The sequence below is a fragment of the Haliotis cracherodii genome, unplaced genomic scaffold (genome assembly GCF_022045235.1).
Source record: "Haliotis cracherodii isolate W230 unplaced genomic scaffold, xgHalCrac1.p SCAF_1, whole genome shotgun sequence".
Classification (NCBI taxonomy): domain Eukaryota; kingdom Metazoa; phylum Mollusca; class Gastropoda; order Lepetellida; family Haliotidae; genus Haliotis; species Haliotis cracherodii.
The window spans coordinates 51,401,682-51,428,193 of record NW_027266264.1 but is presented as its reverse complement, the minus strand read 5'-3'; the positions used below and the strand labels follow the sequence as shown (position 1 = coordinate 51,428,193).

The following is a 26,512-nucleotide window of genomic DNA, read 5'->3' as shown; positions in this document are numbered from 1 at the left end:
GTTAAGCATGGTCTTCATCATTGATGAATGAATCTACACTGCTATGAAAATATCGTTCTTAAGGCTTAAGGCTCATAGATTTTTATTAAAAAAAATATCTGTCTTTGCAGCTGTAGCTGATGAAATATATAATCTCCAGACAAAATCCAGCCTCCCCCGTCTTACACCCCAAACCCACCCCCCTCACCCCCACCCCTCCCTTGAATATCATCAATTGGTCGGCCCCTAAAATAGTCTTTATGTGAATCCGATCATCAACAAGTAAAACTGTACTCGTTTATTGTATATCAATATATTCACAACTAGCGTGTGTTATAACGTATTCAGATCATAATCAATATTATCACATCCTAATCCCTGAATCACATGTGAGAAACAATATTGCATATAAAAGCGACAAAATACATTTCCACAACCACAACAAATGTCTACTTCAAGCAGACTCTATCGTACTATTCCGAGTACATCAGCAGCAGGTGTTTATGAATCACTATCAAATAGTGATGATACCAGGTGTTCGCGAAGGTGAGTGTATCCAACAAACACATGCAAAGGTAAGTCAATTGTTCACTTCACAAAACACAGGAAAATATGGTGCAAGTCAAAATAAGGAATTGCTTAAGACATTTTTTTGGAAATATCCCCCACATGTCACCCTTCAAACCTTTTAAAAACTTTGCTGAGGCCTGGAACGTTGTACCCTGATCAAACCTTTGCTCGATTGTGTTTAGCACCTATGTCATTTTCCATGATGGAATAGCAATGGCCAGCGCAAATATAATATCTAAAAGCAAACGATTACATTAGATAATCAAAACAATAGCCATTGCTTTGTTTCAAGAAATAAAATATTAATATAATGTAACAACGATGTAACATGTCTATTTCAAGAAAACATATGCCGGGAGCACAATTGTGTCATTTCATCATCTTCTCTAGGCAAGCGAGTTAACTGACTAAAAAAGTCCAGTTTCCACCCTTGCCGAACTAGGCTGGTATTATTGAGTTACATTTAGGCTGGACTAACGAGTCTATGCATAGTCCAATCAAAATCTCGCAACGAAATCGAAATCCGGTTCGTAAACTGTCGTGCAGATTACGGTCGATTCCAGGATTTGCAAAGCATGTGCACCGCCAACTCTTTGTCAACAAATATTTTCTGAACCTTTTCATGTTTTTAATCAAGGTGCTCGCGTGATTTGATGCACTTCGCGATGTAAGACCCGTTTTATCACAATATAGATCTTGAAAACGATCAGATCGTCTTGACTGGGTGCCGCCATTTTGTTTGAAACAAGTGCAAGTGATGAAATCGGATCGATCCATAGGAGAGACTCAGAAGGGACATAACTCATAATAACCACTGGTGTCGCTACGATCGAGCCCAGAATTCCAGCCTATTTCGGCAAGGGTGGAAACTGGACTTTTAAAGTAAGTTAACACTCTTGCCTGGAGAAGATGCATTTCATCGGCTATATTGAAAAAGACAACGTGGAAGTACATATGATCATATCACAGACGTATTGCCAATGCACAGCCATGATGCATTGGAGCTCACATTGTAGTTCTACAACAGATACATATTACTCACAGGGGCACGGATAGAGGTGAACATATTTTCAGTAATTCTCATTGAGCATTAGTATATTGTTTCATGCTGATTGGCTATTTCAAGACAATTGTCTCATGTTTTCATTGTTACGAACAATTACTTCCGAACATTCAGAATAAACGTACCGTATGTTATTGCACATACCAGATATTATTTAATATGAAGTTTCACAATGAAGAGTTCAGAAATTGCTCGGTACACATTTCTAAACGCTCAAAGTGACGGTGGGGAAACCTGGTGGTTAAAGCGTTCGCTCGTCACGCCGAATGCCCGGGTTCGATTCCCCAGATGGGTACAATGTATGAAGCCTATTTCTGGTGTCCCCCGCCGTGAGATTGCTGGAATATTGCTAAACGCGACGTAACCCATACTCACTCACTCACTCACAAAACGCCCAAGTGACAATAATGTTTACACGTGTATAAACAATCCGGTAAGTGATGTTCCAAGAGGGTACGTGAACACTTTTAGCGTCTTGCATCTTTGTACGTTTCTTTGGAGATGCCGAATGTGAAGTCTTACCATGGATGGACAGGCGCCGTGACATTTGATCTCATAAACATACAGTCCAAGAAAACTCAACAGTTCTTCAAATAATACCACATGATACACATTTGCTTCAAAGTGTCACAACTGGTTTGACAAAGATCTGAAAATATCCCATTGCGGGTCACGTCTGAACGACCTTTGATCCGACCAATCAGAGATTCGCTTACAGATCGAGAAAGTGAGAGTCAGAATGCGTTTTCTAATTTCGCAACATCGAAAAGGTTAACACCGGATATTCCGAAAGTCTTGAATGGATGTCGTCAGTTTGAAACTAGTGCCGTAAAGTTCGAGAAAGCTTCTTTCTGATTGGCTGATGTCAACTTCTTAAGAGTCATTTCATTGGTCGGTCAAAGTTTGCCTGCGACCTGTAATGGAATGTCCTCAGATCTTTGCTGAGTGATAGCAAGAACTAAGATCTGATTTTATGGAGATTTGGTTTGGCATACATGAAATGTTCTGATGGGCCACTAAATAATTCTACAAGATTTCGACTTCTTCTCATCTGAGGTTGGGTTTTGTGGTTTAGGCTGCTTATCTGAGGCAGGGGCTGGGACGGAGGCAGCCACTGGTGTGGGGACGGTTTTGACTGGGGTGACCTTTTCATTCTTTTTTGGAGGCTGGTTAGATTGTGTTTTTGAACTGGTGCCGTTGTCTGAAGGAGGTGGTTTGGTGTTTGTCTCAGCTTCTGATTTGCGTGTTCCACCTTCCGTCAACGCTGGCATATGGTTGTTGATTTTGTCAACCATTTCATCGAACTCCTTGCCTGACCATTTCTCTTGTACACTTTCGTCCTTGGAGAAGTTGATGTAGAGAAGCTGAGTGAACACCATGCTCATGGGACCGGAAGGAGGCCATGTTATCTTCTCCAGTAACAGAGGAACTATTGGCTTCTTCAGGGCATCAGCCAGACTCACCTCCCTCCGGCAGTTGGCAGACAGGGCATACTTGGTGGTTATACAGCTGAGTATGATCTTGCAGCCTCGCACTCCCCGGTCGATCTTGTCATAGAGGGAGTCCCCTCCTCCCATCTGGTGAATGTCCATCCAACAGGAGAAGCCGAGGCTGGTGAGACGTCGGTAGAGGAGAATGATCTGCTTCTGTTTGCCCCACTGGTAGGAGATGAACACGTCAGGGGACACTGCAGCCACCTATGATGAAATGACCAAGCAATTTGAACATAGGACACAGACATCGGACACATTGTATGAAACAATATGTACTTGCCAATTCCTCATTTGACTAAGTCTACACAGGAAAACGATTTATTTTCTAAATATCTAGAAATTGAAAGCCAGGTATATCACCTCTGTTGCCTCTGTAGTTTGAGATTTCTCCCCTTTGATGCCTGCCTTTTTCTTGTCTATCTTGATATCTTCAACAACAGGGATCCACCACCTTTTATATTCTGAAAAAAGATGTTGATATGTTGTCCAATCCGTATATTCCGAAAATATCAGAGACTGGGTGTTTTGATCCGCTAAAGTAACACACCTTTCATGACCTTGGCTTCATCTGGCACGATGCCGTTGTAGTTGAGCTGCATGAGAAGCTCCTGGAACTTGGCCGCCGACCAGTATCTGTCATCCCCAATCTCCTCTCCTGGCCGAGTGAAGAAGCGGATGAACAGGTACTCGCTGAAGATGGGGCCCATGGAACCAGCTGGTGGCCATGTCTGTTTCTCCATTAGGAGGGGGATGATGGGGCGACCCATACTCACTGACAAATTTACCTGAGGAAAATCAGAAACGTGTGATTACTTGTGTACTTGTATTGCCAACATCTTACTTAAATACCACTGTGGATCAAAATGGTTGAGTTCAGTCTAATTGATATGTTATTTAACACGCTATATTTGATGTGTCTCACCTCCCTGTTACAGTTGGGCGACTTTGCATATTTCGGCGTCACACAGCTGATGATAACTTTGGATCCCCTGATTCCCTGGTCAATCTTCTCAAACAGCTTGTCTCCTCCTCCCATCTGACCAATGTCCATCCAGCATTCGTAGCCCGCCATCTCCAGATGGCGCTTCAGCAGCTTAACCTCATTCTGGATTCCCCACTGGTAGCTGATGAAGACGGCTGGAGGGGAGGCATACTCGAAAGGGTCATCCTCGACTACAGTCTCTGTGAAGTGACAGTATGCATATACATTAAAAAATCAAGAAGCTGGTAGGTGAATAAATGAACGTTTAAAGTTGCAGTCAATAATATTCTACATTAGTTCTTGTGGCTTATAAATAACCCATTCCAGTAACCAGTAACATCATTGGGAAATGATGACTACAGTCTCTATGGAGAACAATTGTGAATACTTATGAATATGTAGTAAGCATGAATTGTTTGCGAACATTTATTTCGTATGCTTTTAAACGTTAGATCGTAGTTCTAACATAAGAAAATGAAATTCAGAAACTGAGCTCATATCTCCTAGACTGTAAAAGAAACTCTTGTATGTCAATGAATTGAATATTAACAGGTTACCTGCCATCTTCATAGCATTCTCAACAATGGAGGCAGCATCCATCCGGTTCATCTCTTGTAGAGCCGTCAACACAGCATAGGAAGCCTCGCTGGTTTTACGTGTGGCGTACCACTCATTCAACAGGGCCATACAGGGATCATGTTGCTGGGCCCAGCCTCGGATGTCGTCGTTGTTGTAACCCAGGCGAGTTGACAGCAACCTCCAGTCGTGGTCCCCCTTGGGGTTGAGAAGCTTGGAGACATCTCTGGACCAGAAGGGAGCATGACTCAGGGTCTGGACAATAGCCAACAAAAAATATTAGTTGAATAACTAACAAAACCTCGCAATAAAAAATAACACTTTTGGAACATCTTCATCAATGTTTTACTTGTGAGTGTTTGTCACATCTTACCTATAGTCAAGAATAACATGATATTACATGCTCTGTCAAAGATCGTTCACAAAAATATAGAGAGAGCTGTTTGTAAGTCCTCACCTTGCCATCTATTTCTTCCACCTTGGCCACAGTTTCGTCCACCGTTTCCTCCAGAGCTACAATCTTCTTTCCCTGGGTTTTCACATCCTTCTTCACTGTCTTTATTTCCTTCTTCTGCTTGTCTACCTCCTTCGTGACGACCTTGACATTTTTCTGAGTATCAGTGACCTTGGTGTCGAGTTCCTTTACATCATCCTGGGTCTCCTTGATATCACCAGATAAGGCTGCCAGACTATTGATGACACCAAACCATGTATGTATGCATTGGAATAGCAATATGTCCCCATTCAAACTTTTTCGATAATACATTTGTACTAGAACAATAGACCTAATACAGTAGTCACCAACACGTCATCATGGTCAAGGGAACTGACTCAATGGGAAATATGATCCAGTACCAAGAGCCTACTTGCAAGTCTGATTATTTTAAAATATTCTATTATATTTAACTTTAGTATGCAGTTTAGTACTTTGTTTATGGCGCACATGCATAATTAATCTCCCCGAACGAAGATACTGCATATTATGTGTTTCATTTATATAATAATTTTGTGTCAAAAATGCTGCAAAAGTCACGTCATCAGAATGTAAACCCTCGTCATGTTTTATTACAGAAAAAACTCACGAAAACATGTCAAAACCGAAAGCGGTTTACTTAAACTGGAACTAGAAGAAACAAAATAAGTATGTGACTTAACGGTTTGAAATCTCAACTTAGGAATTAATATGAAAGTTGGTAAATACATTTACATTGTGTACAGCCATATTTTATTTGCAATCTGCATATACGAACCAAAATGTACATACCTCCTTCCTTCCATGATGTCTATTAAACCTGTGATTCCATCTTTGGTGTATTGTATTTGTGCTCTGGTGTGCACCTTTTCCAAGACAGCTCTGTGCTTGGTCAGCAGGGGTACATGCCTTCCCCCAACATTCCGCATGCCGTCCAGTACACACAGGAACAATGTCTGCTCTTCACGGCCATTTAATATCTTCACGTACAGATCTAAAACGGCTTCAGCATATTTCTGAAATTAATGTTTTCGCAAAACTACTAATCATTGCTTGGATTCATCGTTATTTGATTAAGAATATCTATGGTCGATATTAACTCTTTGCTCTATCGGAGTAGGCGTTTGATCTGCACAAGCCATCAAGAATCATGTGCTTTGGGATCCCCCATACGTTTAAGTGTTAGCATTTCTGGTTTTAAGAGATGTGGAGAGAAAAGAATAATGATTCAGTATCCCATCATTTTATACCCATTATGTTATTAAAAGTAACCACGATCACTTTGCTTCAGGTTCCGTTCTATTTTTCATTCACAAAGAAATTACTGATTCTACAAGAAAAAGTGTACACATTACACTAACAATTATGGATGAGAACAACCTCCATCCCTTTTAATATCTGAAGAAAGGTCAATGTAGAACCGTGTTCAGTTGCCATATGGAATACAGCCTGTTCCACCACCAACCTCTGATCTGACTCCGACTTGCTTGAAGACATTCATCAGACTCGGTTTGGCGTAGTCTACAATGTCGTTGTGGACTGCCAGTAGTGGGAGGATTTTTCCAACTATTTCTGGGTGCTTTTTGGCCACGTCTTCCAGAACCATGATTATTTGTACGGCCATGGTCGGATCCTTCTTAGCATTGCTCCAAAGATCTTCCAGATTCCTTTCCGTGAACATCTGAGGAAATGTAAATGCAAATGTGAAGACATGCTTACCCTCTTCGCGAACACCTGGGATCATCAGTGATTTTCAGTGGTCCATTCATATAATTTTCACAGCTTTTTTGCCCTTTATGCCAAATGGAAACTGTATCGGCGGGTAATCTAGGCCTGTTATTCTCTGGCATTGACAATTTATAGATACATGACATTCGCATTACTTAATTAAAAAGGTCTCATCCAGGCGTTTGCGATACTACTCTTTGTATCTTTGCATTCTCTCTTATTCACACACACTCCAGCCTTATGGGGCTGAGATTATTCTTATTCACAAAAATCATGCATATAGCATTTTACATTTTAGTTGACGCAGATCATATTGGTTTAACAATTGCCAACCTCAGAGTGTTGTTTGGCCACGGCTGTGAACAGTTGCACCAAGTACGTCTTGTTCAAGGAATCGCTGGTGTTATACTGTGCCATAAACTTCTGAAATTCTTTGTTGATAGGACCAGGCTTCTCTGGGTAGATGGACACAATGGGCTCTGGTAACATACATACATATGGTAAAACTAAAACGCCAACGTTGAAGAATACTCAGTCTTCATTATCTGCCGAAACAAATTCAAAAGGACGTTAACAGGCAAATAGCGTTGAAAATTACAACTATATGAACATATACCCTTAAAATCAATGATGAAAACAGGTATTTTCGATCATGGTAAGTATGTCCTGCTCTAACGGCAGCATCTGCCACTAACACAATCTGCAAAAAAAGTAAAGATTTGTTTCCTGAATACGAGGTGAGGACAGGTGAAATTGGGTTTAACGTCGCGTCCAAGATTATTGCACTTATGTGGCGACGTGTATGCACGTGTGTGTGTGGCTGCTTGTACAAGTCCGGAATTTTACCGATTTATAGTGCTAGCTCACTGAGATACCATGCCTCAGAAACCACCCAGACACAGTATACTGACTCCGAGCTGACCAGTCCTTGTTTAGCCCCTTTATGCCGAGCGCCAGACAGAGTATGACGCGGCTGGGGATCGATCCCTGTACCTTCCGCTCTCCGGGCGGACACTCTACCACTAGACCACGGAGGCGGTCTCCTGAATACGAAGCCATGAAGAGATGTAATGTTAGGTCTCTTCTTATGTCTGCGTGTAGATGACCAAATTATGAGAACTCCACGAAATAAGTAAACAATCCAATTCCTGTTCCAGGACCTTGGCACATTTGTCTGCAAGATTTGACATTGTATACTTCTGCAGTTCAACACCACTGATTGCAAGAAGTATTTCAATTTCCAGCAAACTGACATAGTTGAAAATAATTAATTTTCTGATTTTTAAATGTAATTGAGGAAGTACTCACGAAGCATATAGAACTTTTCATCTTCGAAATAACTGCGGACTAACTTGTCTACGTATGGAGCCAGCACTAATCCAGATTTAATGCATACAGTTTGAAGCATGGAACCTGTCATCTCTCGGACAGACTCGTCTTCGTGCTTCAGTAGATCAATGATCCCTCCAAGCATGGGTGTCGCCCACTCCACCTTGTTTATTTCGTCCAACTGCAATACAACACCGACAGGTTCAATACAACACAGACAGGTGCAATACAACACAGACAGGTGCAATACAACACGCACAGGTGCAATACAACACGCACAGGTGCAATACAACACAGACAGGTGCAATACAACACAGACAGGTGCAATACAACACAGACAGGTGCAATACAACACAGGCGCACTACACAGACTGGTGCAGTGCAAGGCAGACAGGTGCAATACGACATAGGTGCAATACACAGACAAGGGCAATACAACATAGACAGGTGCAAAACAACAGTCGGATGCAATACAATACAAACAAGGGCAATACAACGCAGACAGGTGCAATATAACGCAGACAGGCGCCAAACGACACAGACAAGGGCCAATACAACGCAGACAGTGCAATACAACATATACCGGTGCAATGCAACACATTTAGGTGAAAAACAACACAGGCAGGTGCAATACAACACAGCCAGATGTTATTTCACAGTATTCAAGTTATATCAAGGTGTGTTAGCTTAATGTGGGGAAAAGCCCGAAGTGATGCAGGTCCCAGACGTTTTGGTGAAACTCACGACCAGGGGTTTGGTGCTGACAAACCATGGAAAGATAATCGGGTGAACTGGGATTTGAATCCACAATCATAGGTTTCTGGCGTGTCCAAGGGACGCAACTCTGCACACCCGTGCTCCCTTACAAGCCAGTGTTAGATGTCATGTAGAACCAAGCCGTCCATGTTTAACACAGTGTTATCATGCACTACTGAGTAACTATAGACACCAGTCAACATACATAAGACACTGGCGTTAATATACAGTGTATGTTTTGTAAGTATGTGTAATTGGTTCATGCAGTAAACGTCAGCATCCCATTTCCGTGAATATCCGGGTTGGAAATGATCTTCATCAACCCATGCTTGTCGTAAGAGGCGACAGACCCGCTGACTTAGCTGAAGCATGTCATCATATCCCAGTTCCCAGTTGCGTAAATCGATGCTCTTGGTGTGTGTAATTAACTGGATTACCCCGTCCAGACTAGGTTATATACAGCCCGACATTAAATAGCTGGAATATTGTTGGGTGTGGCGTTTAACAAAACCGTTACGGATTCCGTATTTTGCCCACGCCCGGATCAGCCAACCAGGAGCACCAAAAGAAAAAGGTCCGGATCAGTCATCTTCCCGAGGCAAAGGCGTCAACGGACTATAAAAATCCAGTTTCCACCATTACCGAACTGGGCGGAAATTCCGGACTAACGAGTCAATCAAAATCGAGTAACGATCTAGATATCCGGCTCGTAACAAAAAAGGGATTTCCTGCAGATTTCAGTCAACTGCAGATTATGCGAAACATGTGTACCGACAACTGAGCGTCGACAGATATTTTGCAAATCTTATCATGTTTTTAATGAAGGTGCTCAAGTGATTTGATTCACTTCGCGGAGTTAGACCCATTTTATCATGAATTGGCGCCGCCATTTTTTAAAGCAAACGCGAGTGATAAGAGAGGTGGAATCTAATTGGTCAATAGGAGGGACAGACAAGGGACGTAACTACATAACCCTTAATCGACCGCAACGACCGAACCATGAAATTGCAGCTCAGTTCAGCATAGGTGGAAACTGGACTTTTGTCTCGGAAAGATGAGATCAGTACACTGAGAGAATACATAATATATACCCATGTAGTGACAGTCTTTTTCAAATATTACCTTGCTTAACACTGCCATAGCAACAGTGGTGTAGACGCTGAAGTAGACGCTGCCTGGCTCTCCCGTGTGTGGGTGGTAGAAGTCCTTCTTCACAACACTGTTGACGATGGAGACCAGCACGCTGTAGTCGTCTTTAGTCAGCAGGTTCCCGGCCCTATTTATATGCGTACAAAGTTGAATGGAGAGAACAAACTTAATGATAAAAAGGTAACGGATAAATTGACAAATGTGTGCTTTCATATAAGTATGCCTTGTTGTACCATTATATATATATATATATCGTCAGTATACAATATGTTATTGTTTAAAGCAAATAATTACAAGCTGAACGCGAACTTAAATCCAGTCGATCCTAAATGACCGTTCCACCAAAACATAAAATACGATTTTTTCGTTTGTTCATACGCTCCCCAAAATGTATCACTCCGCTGTAAAAGGAAAATGGATAGAGAAAATTATTCAGGACCAGATTTATATTCTGAACGATTTTGGCACATGTCCCAGGATATTAGATGGTACACCAGTTGTATTCTCAAGCAAAATTTCTTCCGACCGACCGCTGCCCCTGAAGCTGAGCACTGAGATGAGAAACAACATGATATGGATGGCCAAGCGTATAAGATTTGTTTCTTGTTTCACGTCACACTCAGCAATATATTCCAGCTACATAACGGCGATCTGTAAAATTAAAATAATCGAGTCTGGACCACACAATCCAATGACTGATATTGTGAACAACGATCCTCGCCGTCGGGGTACGATGACACGCAATCCAACCAACCAACCAATCAATTTGGTCGTCTCTTACGACAATCATAGGTTGGTGACCTGTTCTAACACGGAATCCCCACCGGGACTAATATAAGGTACTCACTTTATACCATTTACGGCATTTTGCGATAGATATGTTATAATGCCTGAGAAGTCTGTGTTTTCAAGCCAGGGGTAGCTGTCATCTTTCAGGGCAGTGTCAGTCGCCCGAAACACTTTCATTAACAAGTCCTTATCTTTCTGAAATGACCATACGAAGCAGTGAAGCAGGAACCTCTATATGTGACAGCATGTGCTGAACTAGCTTTTCCGCGATGTCTGGCTGTAAGATAGTATAGTGGTTAAAACGTTCGCCATTCATACTGAAGACCCAGGTTCGATTCCAACACGTGTGAAATCTATGTTTTGTGCCCCGCGGTTGAACAATATCATTAATATTGCTACAAGACTCTGTTCACTTACATTTGATTAACTGACCAGTAATGCAATACCACTTAAAGTAGAACCCTGTTTGTCCTGACAATGCGTCCCCTGTGAAATCGTCCAGATTAGCATCGTCCGGAAACACAGATCAAGGGCAGCAGTACACGTCCAGAGGGACGGTTTCCGTATAAACAGTGACCGGAATAAAGAAGTTTGAGTGTTATGTGGTATTATATCGTTTTGCATGTTTCCCTTATGATGGGCCTACTGCGCTACACATAATTTCCCCTTCATATAGTGTCGATCCATATAGCGTGGACTAAAGTTTTTCAATATATGTACATGACATTGAACATGGCAGGAGTCTCACTTTAGCATCAAACTCCGTTCGGTCCACCAACCCATAACCAAGACTGTACAGGGATTCATTCTTCTTCTCCACGATGCCGAGCAGAAAGACGACCATAGTGTCATGGATCTTATCCTGGACTCGTGCAATCCTGCAAGTCAGAATCATCACCATCATCACCATCATCATCATCATCATCATCATCATCATCATCATCATCATCATCATCGTTGTTGTTGTTGTTGTTGTTGTTATTATTATTAGTAGTAGTATATTCTTATTGTTGTTGTTATTATTATATTATGATTATGACCCGAAATTCCATATATATTCATATATACATTGTGTAAGTATACACCTGTAATGAGGCATATACACGTAAAACACAAGTATATAAATGTGTTTATACTACCTGGGCTTATTCCTCAGAGCTAAGGTACTCTGTATTATGGTGAAATAAAGCATTGCAAGGAATATACACTATAAAAAGGAAAGCTTAACAAAAGCCTGCTTTTAAATTGTCCTATGATTAGTACACCATGCAAACACAACTTCGAAGTCTGATGTCTGTTTAACTGATACATTAAACAATGAGGAGCATTGGGACAACTATACACTCTGAGTAAAGAGAATGTGTTTGTATTGCGACACTGTCTTCTTACTACGTGTATCTCTTCCGAGAATGTAAGGACTTATTACATATCACAATACACGATGATATACACGCCGTTTGACAATCTTTCTCAATATCCTGGATCCGCCCCTGAATGTCTTCTCAAGTTATCTTTATCATCATTAAGCTGTTCCATTAACAACGTCCATGTATCATTGAGCTGATTTCAGCAGCAGAATGACCTACTTAATCTGATCCAGGAAGCTTCCTGTAAACGAGGTGTACGCATCCAAGATGTCCTCACGGTCATCCGACTCGGGGACCTTTACTTGACTGACGGCCACAAAAATTGCCTTGGCTTCCTCTACATGTTCCTGAAAAGTATAATTCACAACATCAACACAAACTGGCACACGGCGGTATTTAGAAGGAAAATATTGCCATAAAATGAATCTTTTTGTATGAGATAAACCTGTTACGACATTTTGGTTACTGGGTCAGCAAATCTACTATTGTATATTATCTTTGCAATTAATCTGATGGGTATGGTGCCATTGTTACATTATAACTGATAATATAAGTACTACACCCACATTCTAATATCTCTGTCGGTTTACAAAATAATACAATCTATAAATTTCAGTAAGATAGGTTTACATCGCTCTCAGCAATCTCAGCAACATCCAAGCCGTATCACGGCGATATGTATTTTGAAAAATATATAACAAACTGAGGTTCAAAAGAAACCATACCTCATATGTTTGACCTTCAGCTGAAAATATCTTAAGTTAGTGATATCATATAAAAATTAACTGTACTGGTGCTTAGTCAACACTCAAAGAATATGAAAACACTCGTACTTCTATATGGTTTTATTACTTAAAATATTATTTATTTATTTTTGCATTGTACACAACTATCTGAGACTACATATCTTCGAAAATCAATACGTTTGCTTTTTCGGCACAAATATACAACATTTCAAACATGGTAGGAAGCAAATGGTTGCAAATTCATTTTTCTTACCCAAGTCTTCCTTAAGCCAATTTATTTTCACACAAAATTACACAGTCACCGATTTCGATTTACAAACCGTTGCAGGAATGAGTGATGGTTAAAAAGACATAATCAAATTTAGCAACAGTTCTTTCAATGTTCAATTACATAAAACACAAACTCGGTATACTTCTTTTTGCCCCTCAGTTTACTTTTTAAAAAAAAATCTTTAAATAATTGAAAACAGGTTCAAGCCTCTATCTCATCTATCTGTAGTACAATGAATGTTTATTTTTTTGGCCAATGTATATGTGTTTTGTGTCTGTTCTAATCCGTACAGATTAAAGTCAATCTTACCTTCCACTTGAGAGCCGTTTCCTGCTCAGACAATGCCGTCCTCGCCGCCCCTACGGTCGTCATCAGAGGGACTTTGATTAGAGCTTTGATCAGATTGATAAGAAGTGTGACATGGTCAGGGGTTCTAGAAAAAAATAAATTTACCCGTTGACATGAGCATGAAGAGGTGACATCATTTATACCTTCGTCTGACATATTTAATTAATGTTAAACAGTTAACAAGAAAAGACACACTCGCTATCACATGATGACGCAAACGGCGAACTTTTGTTACAACCGAGTTGCCTGTACGTTGCTTGCATTTTCCCGGGGCAAAGGGGGTAATTAATTGAATTCCAGTTTCCACCTTTGTCGAACAAGGCTTGAATTATGGAGTTGGACTAACGAGTCTATGCATAGTCCAATCAAAATCGCGTAAAGAAATTGACATCCGGTTCGAAAACAACATGTGGAATGGCGTGCAGATGTCGGTCCATTGCAGGATTTTTAGAGCGGTCGACAGATATTTCCCAGATAATTATGTTTATAATCAATGTGCTCAAGTGGTTTCGTGTATGACCCGTTTTATTACAAGAAAGATCTGACTATTGGTCTTGATTGGCTGCCGCCATTTTGTTTGAAGCAAATGCAAGCGAGTGATATGTGAGATGGAATCTGATTGGTCAGTGGTATAGACAGAAGGGACATGCCTCGCAATAGCCAATGGTGGCGCTCGCTACGATTGAGCCACGAATTCCCCCTAGTTCGGCAAGGGTGTGAACTGGACTTTTAAAGTTAGTTAGTTTCCATGCCTCGAGAAGATGATTGCTTGTGGAAAAATGTAGGAACGTCGTCCTATTTATGAGTAAATTATTGCACATGTTCATGGTTTCTGATAATTACAAAAGCAAAATCATGCATTTACAGAATATCAAATAATTATCATTTGTGACATACTTGCCCATTGCTTTAACAAGCACTTCTGAAACGACTGCATCCACAAATTTGACAGCCAAGAATGTTTGGTCTTTAGCTTGTTCCACAATCTCTGTCAGCTTCTTGCATACGCCCGCAAACATCTTCACCTTGCCCTGGAGGTGCATGTATTTGTACAGTGAGTAGATGAGTTTGTAGACTCGTCGCAGTATCACAGAAATGGAACCAGATAACAGATTACCGGTGATTACTGGTGTTAAAAGAATGTCCTACCTTAACAAGACTGTCTTCCATATGGTAGAAGTAATAACCCACAGCTTCCACCAACTTATGCACGGGTTTTCCGGCTTTCTTGTCAATAATCTCAGCTGCAAAGTCCATGATTTCGCTGTAAAGGTCCTTAATATTTTCTGCGTCACTGACAATAAGAAGCAGAAAAATAGTTATAGCTATGTTATCTAACTTTAAAAATGACATTTTCAGGAGACTAAAGTTCTGCCAGTCCTTTCTTAGCAAAGGGCACAAAGCATCCATTATACAAATGTGACACAATGATCAGTGACAAAATGATGTCCCTTTTTTCACCTGTACCATATGTTCCCATGTTTTTCAGGTGAACAATTGACTTGACTTGCATGTGTTTGAGATAACTGCCACTGGTTGGACAGGATACGCTCATCTTTTCGCGAACTCCTGGTTTCATCACTATTCGATGGCGAGTCATAAACACACGCTCGTGATACAGTCGGAATCGTAAAATCGACTATGCTTTTTGGGAAGGTTTCTTGTGGTAATGGAAAGGGTTTTGTCGCTTTGATTTCAAAAGGTCGTTTCAGTGCCATATAGGGCAAGGTTATCATAACTTATCAGATTACAGTAGGCGAGGTTTCTTTAATGTGGCATTTTAAGAAATATACAAGCTTCTTAAGAAGTATATTGACGGGTCGTGCGTGAATCGTCAACTGAGTATGGTACTTAAAACAAACAAACCAGGAGCAAGAGGACATGACAACACCGCATTATTGATAGGTAACGGCGCGGTGTCCAAACAAGGACATCCATAGCACATGGATAAATGGTTTTTACTGCCCTTACTTTATGGCCTCAAAGAACGTTGAGAGTCCACTTTCGATACTGTCAACAGCACTCGTATCCCTTGGGAAGGATTTGTCCATTACCATCTCCTGCAGGCGAGTCAGGAACACCACATACGCTGCCTTGTCAGTCACTCCCTGGAGCACGAGAAATACTGCTACTGTCATACACAGTTGGGTGAGTGAACGCGTGTGCTCTCTCACCCTTTCAACGTATTTACTCCATGTATGTCAGTTTAGTTCAAGGTGTCGACAATCTGGATTTCTGGGGTGTTTTTGATAATCTATTCCAGGAACCTGGCTCTTACTTTTAGCACAAACAAATCGTATGTCTTGATGCAGGACAGGAAAACAACTCGGTGTCAATGGTCGGTGTCCAAATATTGACTCATAAGACCATGACAATTTGACTAAACCATATTGTATTTTATGTTAACTACTCAGATGCAGTGACTTGCTACATATCATGTCACCTACTGACCTGTAGTGACTTGCTACATATCACGTCACCTAGTGACCTATAGTGGCCTTTACATATCACGTCTCCTACCGACCTATAGTGGCCTTTACATATCACGCCACCTACTGACCTGGAGTGACTTGCTACATATCATGTCACCTACTGACCTGGAGTGACTTGCTACATATCATGTCACCTAGTGACCTATAGTGGCCTTTACATATCACGTCACCTACTGACCTGGAGTGACTTGCTACATATCATGTCACCTAGTGACCTACAGTGGCCTTAACATATCACGTCACCCACTGACTTGGATTGATAAAGTGTCTTTATATCCAGTCAGCCACACCATACATTCATGTCACCGACTGACCTGGAGCGGCTTGCTATCAAAGTGTCTGTTTATCCAGTCAACCACACCATACATTCATGTCACCTACTGACCTGGAGTGGCTTACTATCAAAGTGTCTGTTTATCCAGTCAGCCATATTAGACATCATCTCTCTCTCCTTCTCCTTCCGGTCTTGGAAGCCAAATTGAAAGTACATGTACAGGTCCAGAAACTCTGCCCTGTTGGCCACACACTGCTCGTCACTGAAAGTACAACGTTACATGGTTACGTTACGTTCACAACTATTTTGTGCATGATCCCTAAAAAATGTCACATATGTGCAGTACACGAAGTACAAGGAACATTCATTCTTGAAACCCTAGACAAATTTACCTGCGGAATAGTTTTATTGGCAGCTGTCAATCGCAACTTACAATACGTTTGTAATAAAGATATTCACCTATCGTAACACACATGTGGAAGCATCTGTATTATACAAGGTAACAGACAATGCAACGTACGTGAATCCATCGTCTAGAACATAGGTCATGTTGTTCCTGACCTCACTGGTATAGTCCTCATAGTCAATCTTTTCTTTCGTCTTGTACTCTCTCTTACATACCGTCAAGATTTTCTTCACCTGTTCGGCTTTCAGCGTCTGTGAGTAGTATGAAACAATATCGTTATTTCCTGCTTTTCATACAAAGGGACATCTTAACAAGAAAGTCAAAACTAGGTATTTTGGACAAGAATAACCATCAAATAGCCAATTCCCTTCCACAGATTTACACACCAGACCAGTGAGACCGCCTCGCCTCTTGTCTATTCAGAGCTGTGCATAATAAATCAGAGTGACAATACACTCTCCATATGACTGTGTGACAAGAGGGATGACTTCAACTTTCCAATAGTCAACGCTCTCTTTCTGGCGAGCAATATCACTGCAACACCAGCCCTTGGTGTCTATATTTCACGGCTTTTGAGGGACAATCGAACATGCTACTAATCTACTAAGATGTCAAAGAAACCGTTGGATCAAGGTTACAATATTCAAGGCCATTCGAGGTTTTATAGTAGACAAGTGGAGGACATTTCTATATTTCACGCATCGGTTGCAAGAATGAGGTCCGATGCAATTCCTTTTTTTGACTTGTACCATATGTTCACGTGCATTTTAGTGTGAACAATTGATTTGCCTTTGCATGTGTTTGTGACGGGTGCCATGGATGGGGCAGGATATGCTCACATTTTCGCGAACACCTGGTATCATCTCTATGTGATAGTGAATCATAAACACATGCTCATGATATAGTTGGAATAGTACAATCGACTGGAAATGGTTTTGTCGCGTTGATTAACCTTCAACGAGTGAGTAGGGTTTTATCCCACGTTTAGCAATATTTCATCAATGTCAACAAACTTCCCACATTGTACCCACAAAGGGAGTCGAACCTGGGTCTTGGCCGTGACGAGCGGACGCTTGTAACTATGGTTACCCTAACACCTCCTTTAGCGCCTTGCGTAAGGTCAATGATACACGTGAATTTATTTACTTGTCTTAAAACGTCACCTATTTTAAGATGATATCTTGTTTTGGGAAGTTTCCCTATTTTGAGGTTGATATGAACATATTTAGAAAACCGCAAAGTTCAACCATTTAGTATTAACCATGGACAAAACCAGAACTGGAAAATATTACTGTTTATGTCAAATTATTATATCCAAAGATTGGATGAATGAAAGTAAATTAACACGTCAACGCTAGTGAGTAACCAGTCCCGATTATCCGTTAAAACAAATTCCATTGGGCGTAAAAGGCAAAATGGCATATACATATGGTCATAAATCATATGTGTAATAATCTTTATTTTAAATATAAGATGTTTTATTAAATCATTAAGGCCACAATCAACACAATATATGTACATAGGGAAAGCGCCAGAGAATAACCAGTATATGTCGAAACAGATTCCATTGGGCGTAAAAGGTGCGATAGCGATGAAAACACGATCATCTGCATATTGTCATAAAACATTATTTGTAATAACTTTTTTTAAAATATGTGATGTTTTATAAAAAAATTAATTAAGGTCACAATTCATACCAAAGCACATTATGCATAACTTTACACCACACCCACGTGTGCCCTCATATTTTGTCTTATTATTGTAAATTTCCCGGGATTGCATCTGTTGTGATAATTCATGACGTATAAACATTGCACATGCAGAATGGTAACATCTGTGAACATGCTGACACAGAGATGAAAGGCTTTTACACATCTCTTGTTGGCTAGCTTCATCTTATTATCAACAAATGCCTAATCGATATAATAAACAACCCAATGATAATAATAAAAGTACACAAATGAAGCATTTTGAAGCAATTTGAACGTGGACATTGTTGGCATCGTAATGTTGTTTTTATGTAACATTCTACTGTTTTTTAGAGTTGTTAACAGATGCTGATGAATTCGTTCCAGACTCACGTGGCAGTAGTCTTGGAAGTCGCTGACACCGTACACCTCCCTGATGAGTTTAAGGTGCGTGGTGCCGGGTCCACATGTGATCAACTTCAGGACGAAGTCGAGCAATGGGTCAAAGAATTCTTTTGGTTTTCCCTGGTTTTCATCGATGACAAACCTGTTGAGGAATGAAGATCGTGCTAAATCAACATACACTTCTGATATACACACACTAAAGATATCCTCGTATACACACGTTTTACACTCACTTATGATATTAACACACTGTTGATATATAGACACCGATGGTATGTATACAACACATATGTACACACTGTTGAGATATAGACACCTATGGTATATATTAAAAAACATTCATTTAAACATACATACATTGTTCCCAGATACACGCAATAGTGATATATATAAGTGTACAAAGAAAAGTCTATATGTTTGGACACAAACTTTTATTGACGATGTCCGGGGTTTGATTTGGCTATATGACATGTTTTATCTCGTCCTTGACGCTTCTGTGTCTAAAACCTGCTTTGTGTGACCTTCTGTGACTGTCAAGATAACATTCTGTAACTGTTGAGAAAACATTCTGTACCTGTCAAGAAAACATTCTGTAACTGTCAAGATAACATTCTGTAACTGTTAAGATAACATTCTGTAACTGTTTAGATAACATTCTGTAACTGTCAAGATAACATTCTGTACTTGTCAAGATAACATTCTGTAACTGTCTAGATAACATTTTGTAACTGTCAAGATAACATTCTGTAACTGTCAAGATAACATTCTGTAACTGTTGAGAAAACATTCTGTACCTATAAGATAACATGATGTAGCTGTCAAGATAACATGATGTAACTGTCAAGATAACATGATGTAACTGTCAAGATAACATTCTGTAACTGTTAAGATAACATTCTGTAACTGTTAAGATAACATTCTGTACTTGTCAAGATAACATTCTGCAACTGTCAAGATAACATTCTGTACCTATCCAGATAACATTCTGTAACTGTCACGATAACATTCTGTAACTGTCAAGATAACATGATGTAGCTGTCAAGATAACATTCTGTAACTGTCAAGATAACATGATGTAACTGTCAAGATAACATTCTGTAACTGTTAAGATAACAGATCCGTACGTTATGCAGGTTGAGATGTTTTCGAAGGCAGTCATGGCCATGGATCCTGCGGGCGAGTCCTCTGTTGGGAAGTCCGCCACACACACCTTCCCCTGCAGGACGGTCAGGGCGTTCAGGACCATCTTCTTGTTCACTGTTCCCTCCAGATTCTCTGATGTCCAGTCACTCAGTTCCTCCTCCATCTTCTCCTGCAGGGCCTCGGTGCCTTTCTTCAAGTCATACTTCTTAATGATGGCGTCCATGGTCCTACCTGGAACAGATGTGCAAGCGTCTGTCGGGGACGGTACAAGTATTTACTCTTATCTGTATGTGTAAGTCAGACATTCTCCGACGCGCTTCGTGAGCGTTTAAAATGTCACTTTCAGAAGTGTTCCATATTTGAGTTGACATATCTGAACATCAGATTTGCTAAGGAAAACGCAACCTTCAAATCACATAAGTATTCCTCACACCCTATATTTGACGTTAATAATGAATAAGTTTTTAATGTGAAGTTTACACCGTATACGGCTTTTCCATTGGACGAGAGGTCGATCACATGACTGCGAAACTGAAGTGTATAAGTGTATGCACGACACATTTTGACGTTCAAACGTTTTTCACGCACTGTAGTCTTGAAATGACATAAACACCGACAGACTACAGCCCCATTCCTGGGGAAACCCATGGGAATTCCTAAGCACGAATAAATATAGTAGATGTGAACAAAATATTTCTCAAATTAACTTGTTTGTGTTAATACTTTTCACGGGTTTTTTTCGTTTAAAGATGCTATTATGTTGTGAACTGATTCCAGGAATTTGATAAATATGGTCCAATTTGTCTGTTCTATGTGAAAAGGTTTAAACCTTTACGCATGGAGGTATAAAAGAGGTACTGCTTGCTGTGGATCTTTAGACGATTTTAAATGACGAGCTTCATGACATTATTAACTGTGACTGGAGGAACGGTGGCTCAGTCGTCCAATGCGCCGCAATTCGCTGTACAGAGTTGCGTCCCTTGGGCACGCCAGAAACCTATGATCGTTAGTTCGAATCCCGGTTCGCCTTGATTATGTTCATAGGTTTGTCAGCACCATAGCGGTACCCGTGGGTTTCACGGCTGGCACACCGTGATATTACTTGAATAATGTTCATATCGGCGTTAAACCAACTCACTCACTACATGTGACTGACCCTGCAGAACGTCGTCACGATTGTACAAGTCACCTGAACGGGAAAATGTCAACAGTCTTATGTCTTATTTGGAAAGGGATTAAACTCTCGGTATCTATGGTACGCGCCTATGTCGATATCGGGAATTGCAATAAATAAACATTTAAGTAACTGACATGAATAGACATGTATTCACATATATACAAAACGTATCTTCAGCTATGACAGATTGATTTGTATGAGTATTCATTGACGTCTACGTTGTAATCTATAGTTGCCAGGCATTGTTTTGTCATATACATCATGCTTAAGGTTCTGGTTCTTCTCTTTGTCAGTTCATTTGTTTGTCAGTAATGTCGACTGTATCAAGGTGTACATGCACCCCTTCATCTATTAACACCTTCCTACGGTGGCCCATAAGGGACATGGAGTCTGTTTTTCAATATTTTGATATTTCACTTACTTTTATCGTAACCTTATGCAAATTTCTTTGATAGGCATTTAGAAGTTGGAGTACTAAGTAAGGATAAGAATTAATGGATGAACAACTTCTTTAAGCTTGATAACGGTGTTAGAACCTACACCGAAACGTCGCTCTTAATTGTAATAAAGAAGTTGTTCATCCATAAATTCTTATCCTCACTTTTGCAAATTAACACAATTTGTCATACCAATATGTGATACATCATGTATAAAAACAACCGAAAACATGGAAAATGTACTGTCAAGTAGCTATTGAATCACTGAAATGTTTTTGACCTTTTCGTTTTTGTTTTTGACATTTTCATTTTAGTTTTTGACATTTTCGCTTCACTTTTCAGCGATTCAATATCTTCTTTATACATGATTTATCACATATTGGTATGACAAATCGTGCTAATTTGCAAAAGGTTACGATAAAAGTAAGTGAAATATCAAAATATTGAAAAACTCCATGGGCCACCGTACATTCCACGTCGGTCTTCTTGGACAATTGTCTGTCCGAATGCATAGTCGTCATGATGGTTTTCATCTAGTGTTGCTTATTTGTTTGTTTGTATTTCATATAGTTTGGGTACTACAATCGCACAGGTGAAGTTACACGTTATAAGACATTTATTCAAATAGCCTTAACAAATATGCCACGTCATGGGGAAGCTTTGTTCAACCAAGAACCAATGTAAATGATATCCACATGGACCAGTACAGTTCGTGTATTGTGTTGACAAAAGGAGTGGCTTGGGGCCAAAAAGGTTGGGTTGTTATCAACTCGATCAATGTTTAGCATTTCTATTCTGAATGAAGTTGTAGCTTTTCAGCTGTTTGTATTTTATTTATTCGAGGCATATCTTACTTAAAGATGTGGGGTTAAATTGGCCCGTAGTAAACCTATGCTTGATGTAAAGGTTCTACACGCACCGTGATCTGGGCGGTTGTGTGTCATCGAAGTACATCGGTGTGTAACTTTGCTCATAATGTCAAACACTGGTTTGTCTGGTCCATACTTGATTATTTACAGTTTACCGTCACAAAGCTGGAATATTGCTGAGTTAGGCGTTACACAACAAACAAACAAACAAACAAACACACACACTGATACTAGAATTTTAATTTACACACATCGCGAATAATGACACAAAGCATTAGGCTGGTGACAAAGACAGGTACATATGTTGTATCGTCCTCCTGATATCAGGAAAAGAACCCCTCTGTCTCATGAACTTGCTCGTGTCCTATGTTTTAGGCTTACCGAATCCACACGGTGTGGTATTTTACTCAAATGTATCTAGAAGTGTTCTGTGTAACGTAACCTATTGAAAACCGTATGTAACATGTTGATCGCGTCAACCGAGCTGTATATTCCTGCGTACACCGGACAAGCTGAACAAATATATAATTACAGTGAAAAGAATACAGCTTTATCTCATTCTTACCTGAATGCTTGACTATCTAGTGTACCTGTACATGGCGGAAATTGCCGTACACCGGTGTCCTCGATCTTTGTTTCCCATGAATGTGTGTAATTTGTATTGATCATTTCAACAAACAGGGTGAGGGGGGCGTCTCAAAACCATTGCTGTGATTTCAACACGTGACGGAGAGTGAACAGACTGTTAGACTTCACTGGATTCACCTCTCTGGTGTAAGACTAGATAGTTGTATATACAAAACCAGAATGTACCATAGTACTGTATAGCATGGGCGGATACATTTTTATTTCTGTATAAATTACCACCAAAGACATTAAATAGATCTTAATTGTGCACACACACCCCACTTTTTATTTCGAAAAAAATCTTTATTTCTGTATAAATTACCACCAAAGACATTAAGTTGAACTTAATTGTGCACACACACACCCGTCCACCCCACCACACCCCACCCCACCCCACACCCACACCCACACCCACACCCTTTTCAAAAATGCTGTATAGTATACAGAAAGAGAAATGTGAACACCCCTCAGTGTTACGATATGCTTGTACCTGGGTGGTTAGCCTGTGGGCTTGTTTCGATAGATAATAAATGAAGAATTACGAACTAATATCTGGTTGGAGAAACACGTCTTCATTTCGAGAGACTGAATTAAAAATATCCTTTATAACAAAAACCTCCTTTATGTATGAATCAGATAATCAATTTCAGTTCCATACTGTCAGGTCTACGTAAAATGATGGCTGTTTATATCAGTTTGATAAACTACCCCGCGGATCTTTTTATAAGGGGCACCATCTCAGTAGTCACCAAGCACAAAATGTGAATAGAGGTCTATGAGGTCTTTACAGTGAACGAGCCACTGAGACAGATCGATGTATTGCGGAACATTGAATGCAGCATAGCAACGCGTAAACAAACAACTGATAACACATGTCACGCATATACACGCGGTAGACACACACTCGGGGGCGTGTTTGAATAACGGCAACGCCATGCGTGTCTGCTATGTTGCATACCAGTTCAACGGGCACGTGGAATGCTTATTTAGTCATATCAGAGAACATATAACAGATATGCTCTATGATCATATGTTTAAGCTTCGTAATACATGATCATATTACTATTTAAAACTTTATTTAAGGAATATAGTTCTCCATTACTCATTAAACACATATACAGTAAGGGAGATAGGCATACGTTAGTAGAAAGAAAACCCGTGTCTCGATTTGTCGTATTTGACGATTTACCTCATAGTCCCAGAAACATCATCGCGGCACTATATGGGGAACTTTTATCTGCACTCCGCTTGTCTCGTTATCCGTTATCTCAATACGTCGTTTATGACGATTTACTTCATGGTCACCGCACTATATCGCGATCTTATATCTGCACTCCGCTTGTCTCGTTATCTGTTATCTCAATACGTCGTTTATGACGATTTACTTCATGGTCACCGCACTATATCGCGATCTTATATCTGCACTCCGCTTGTCTCGGACAATGGTTACCTCGACATTTACTGGATGTTACCATGCCTTCGAGTTAACGAAGTTTCAATCTACTTACGCAATGAAATAGGGATGACAAAAGCTGACTGTAGATGGTTCTAGAGGGCATATTGTGGACTGCGTCGTAAAACAACTGATGAAAGGTGACGCTGTCTTCTCGAGTGAGTGAGTGTAAAATATCTCTGTCAACGGTACGTTTCTTGCAGTGAGTTTACGTCTATTTTAGATTGTATTTCAGGCAATGTATCAACGAAAGGGCTTCACAAGTTATACTAATGTTGGAGGTCGAACCTTGGTCTTCGGCATAAACATACGCTTTACCAGCTCGGCTACACAGCCCAATAGTTACATAGAAAAATATAGATACATATACAGTGTAGTACTGTATATCTATGTTTATGTATGAACATCACAGCATCCCGTGGGCATCAGAGGAACCAGTCTCAAGACCTTCACAGATGCTAATGACACATATTAGCCTTACCCGTGAAGATCCGGGGTAGAATAGGTCTTTAGCAATCCATGCTTGCTGTAAAAGGCGACTATGCTTGTCGTCAGAGGTGACTAACGGGATCGGGTGGTCAGGCTCGTTGACTTGGTTGATGCAAGTCATCGATCCCAATTGCGTGGATCGATGCTCATGATAATCGACGAAGCGTTACACCATCAAATACCCGTGCAGATCCTGTTTACAATTGGTTTTCAGCAACCCATGCTTGTCTCAAGAGGCGACTAACGGGATCAACGGGACTTGGTTGATACATGTCATCCTATCCTGATTGCGAAGATCGATGCTCATGATGCCAGTCACTGGATTGTCTGGTCCAGACTCAGCTATTTACAGACCGCCGTCATATAGCCGGAATATTGCTGAGCGCGTTGTTAAACAATAACAGAAACAAAAAACAGCAGCCTAGTGGTAAAAGCGTTCCCTCGTCTCGCCGAAGGTCCGGGTTCGAGTCCTCACACAGATACAATGGGTGAAGCTCGATTCTGGTGTCGTACCAGCTGCTGTGATATGATTGGAATATCACTAAAAGTGGAGTAAAACCAAACGAATTCACTTTAATGAAGAGCTTCCACTGTACAATAGAAGCGCACATAAAGCGTTAAGGGCGATATGTGTATCGATTTACCCAGCGGTACTTCAGTGAGGAACCAGCTCAAAAATAAATAGTTGGATATATTCTGGGCACTCAAACAAATAGTATGCAATAATTATCAAAGAAAATCAATACAAGAATAGACTGTACTGCAAGATCGTGGGGTGGCTTGTGGTATGGTTGGTAGTGTGTTCTCTTGCCATCAGAAAACAAGGGTTCGATTCCCTGTCTTCGGCTAGTTTTATTATTGTTAAAATATGTGTACTTCCTCACTCACTCACTCACTTACTCACTCACTCACGCACTCCGTGTGATAACAAGGGTATATCGACCCGTCACAAAGATCCGGGTTAGAATTAACGGTATCGAGTGGTCAGGCTCTGTGACTTAGCTGACTTATGTCATCGTATCCAAATTGCGGCGTTAAACATCAAACAAACGAGCGTATATGGACTCTAGAAACAGCGATAAACAGGAAACATGTGACGGGTTTATTTCTTTAAAATATCACAAACGACTTGACAGTAAAGTAAAATGTTTTAAAAATTGCACAACATATTTTAACTCACTACACACTGCCCAACACGATCAATAATTATCAAAATATATAACATATCCTTGTTAAACATGAATATTGTTAAGAATACATTTAGTAAATATATACTAAATATAACATGACATTAATACATAATGCATAAAACCCATGAGACTGCTGCAATGCCAAGGCACACATGTGTGGACGGAAAGAAACAATAATTAATGTCAACAAAACAACATTACACAACATGAACGTGGCTGCTTATATTGTATTCACTTCATTTAA

At 40.3% G+C, this 26,512-nt stretch overlaps 1 protein-coding gene across 1 annotated transcript; it reads right to left on the bottom strand.

Annotated features, from left to right (window-relative positions):
• Positions 1–1,808: 1,808 nt before the first annotated feature.
• LOC139465332 (uncharacterized) lies at positions 1,809–23,122 on the bottom strand. The gene is made up of 23 exons (XM_071247037.1): positions 23,075–23,122; positions 20,008–20,257; positions 18,872–19,025; positions 16,905–17,041; positions 16,496–16,646; positions 15,590–15,726; positions 14,768–14,912; positions 14,516–14,649; positions 13,580–13,703; positions 12,473–12,600; positions 11,635–11,764; positions 10,945–11,081; positions 10,071–10,224; positions 8,172–8,373; positions 7,197–7,342; positions 6,601–6,816; positions 5,928–6,151; positions 5,121–5,352; positions 4,645–4,918; positions 4,028–4,287; positions 3,653–3,890; positions 3,466–3,566; positions 1,809–3,309 (listed from the first exon to the last, which is right to left on the bottom strand). The coding sequence occupies exons 2-23, from the start codon at positions 20,247–20,249 to the stop codon at positions 2,629–2,631; spliced, it is 4,347 nt and encodes a 1,448-aa protein (XP_071103138.1). The 5' UTR covers positions 20,250–20,257; positions 23,075–23,122; the 3' UTR covers positions 1,809–2,628.
• Positions 23,123–26,512: the final 3,390 nt, after the last annotated feature.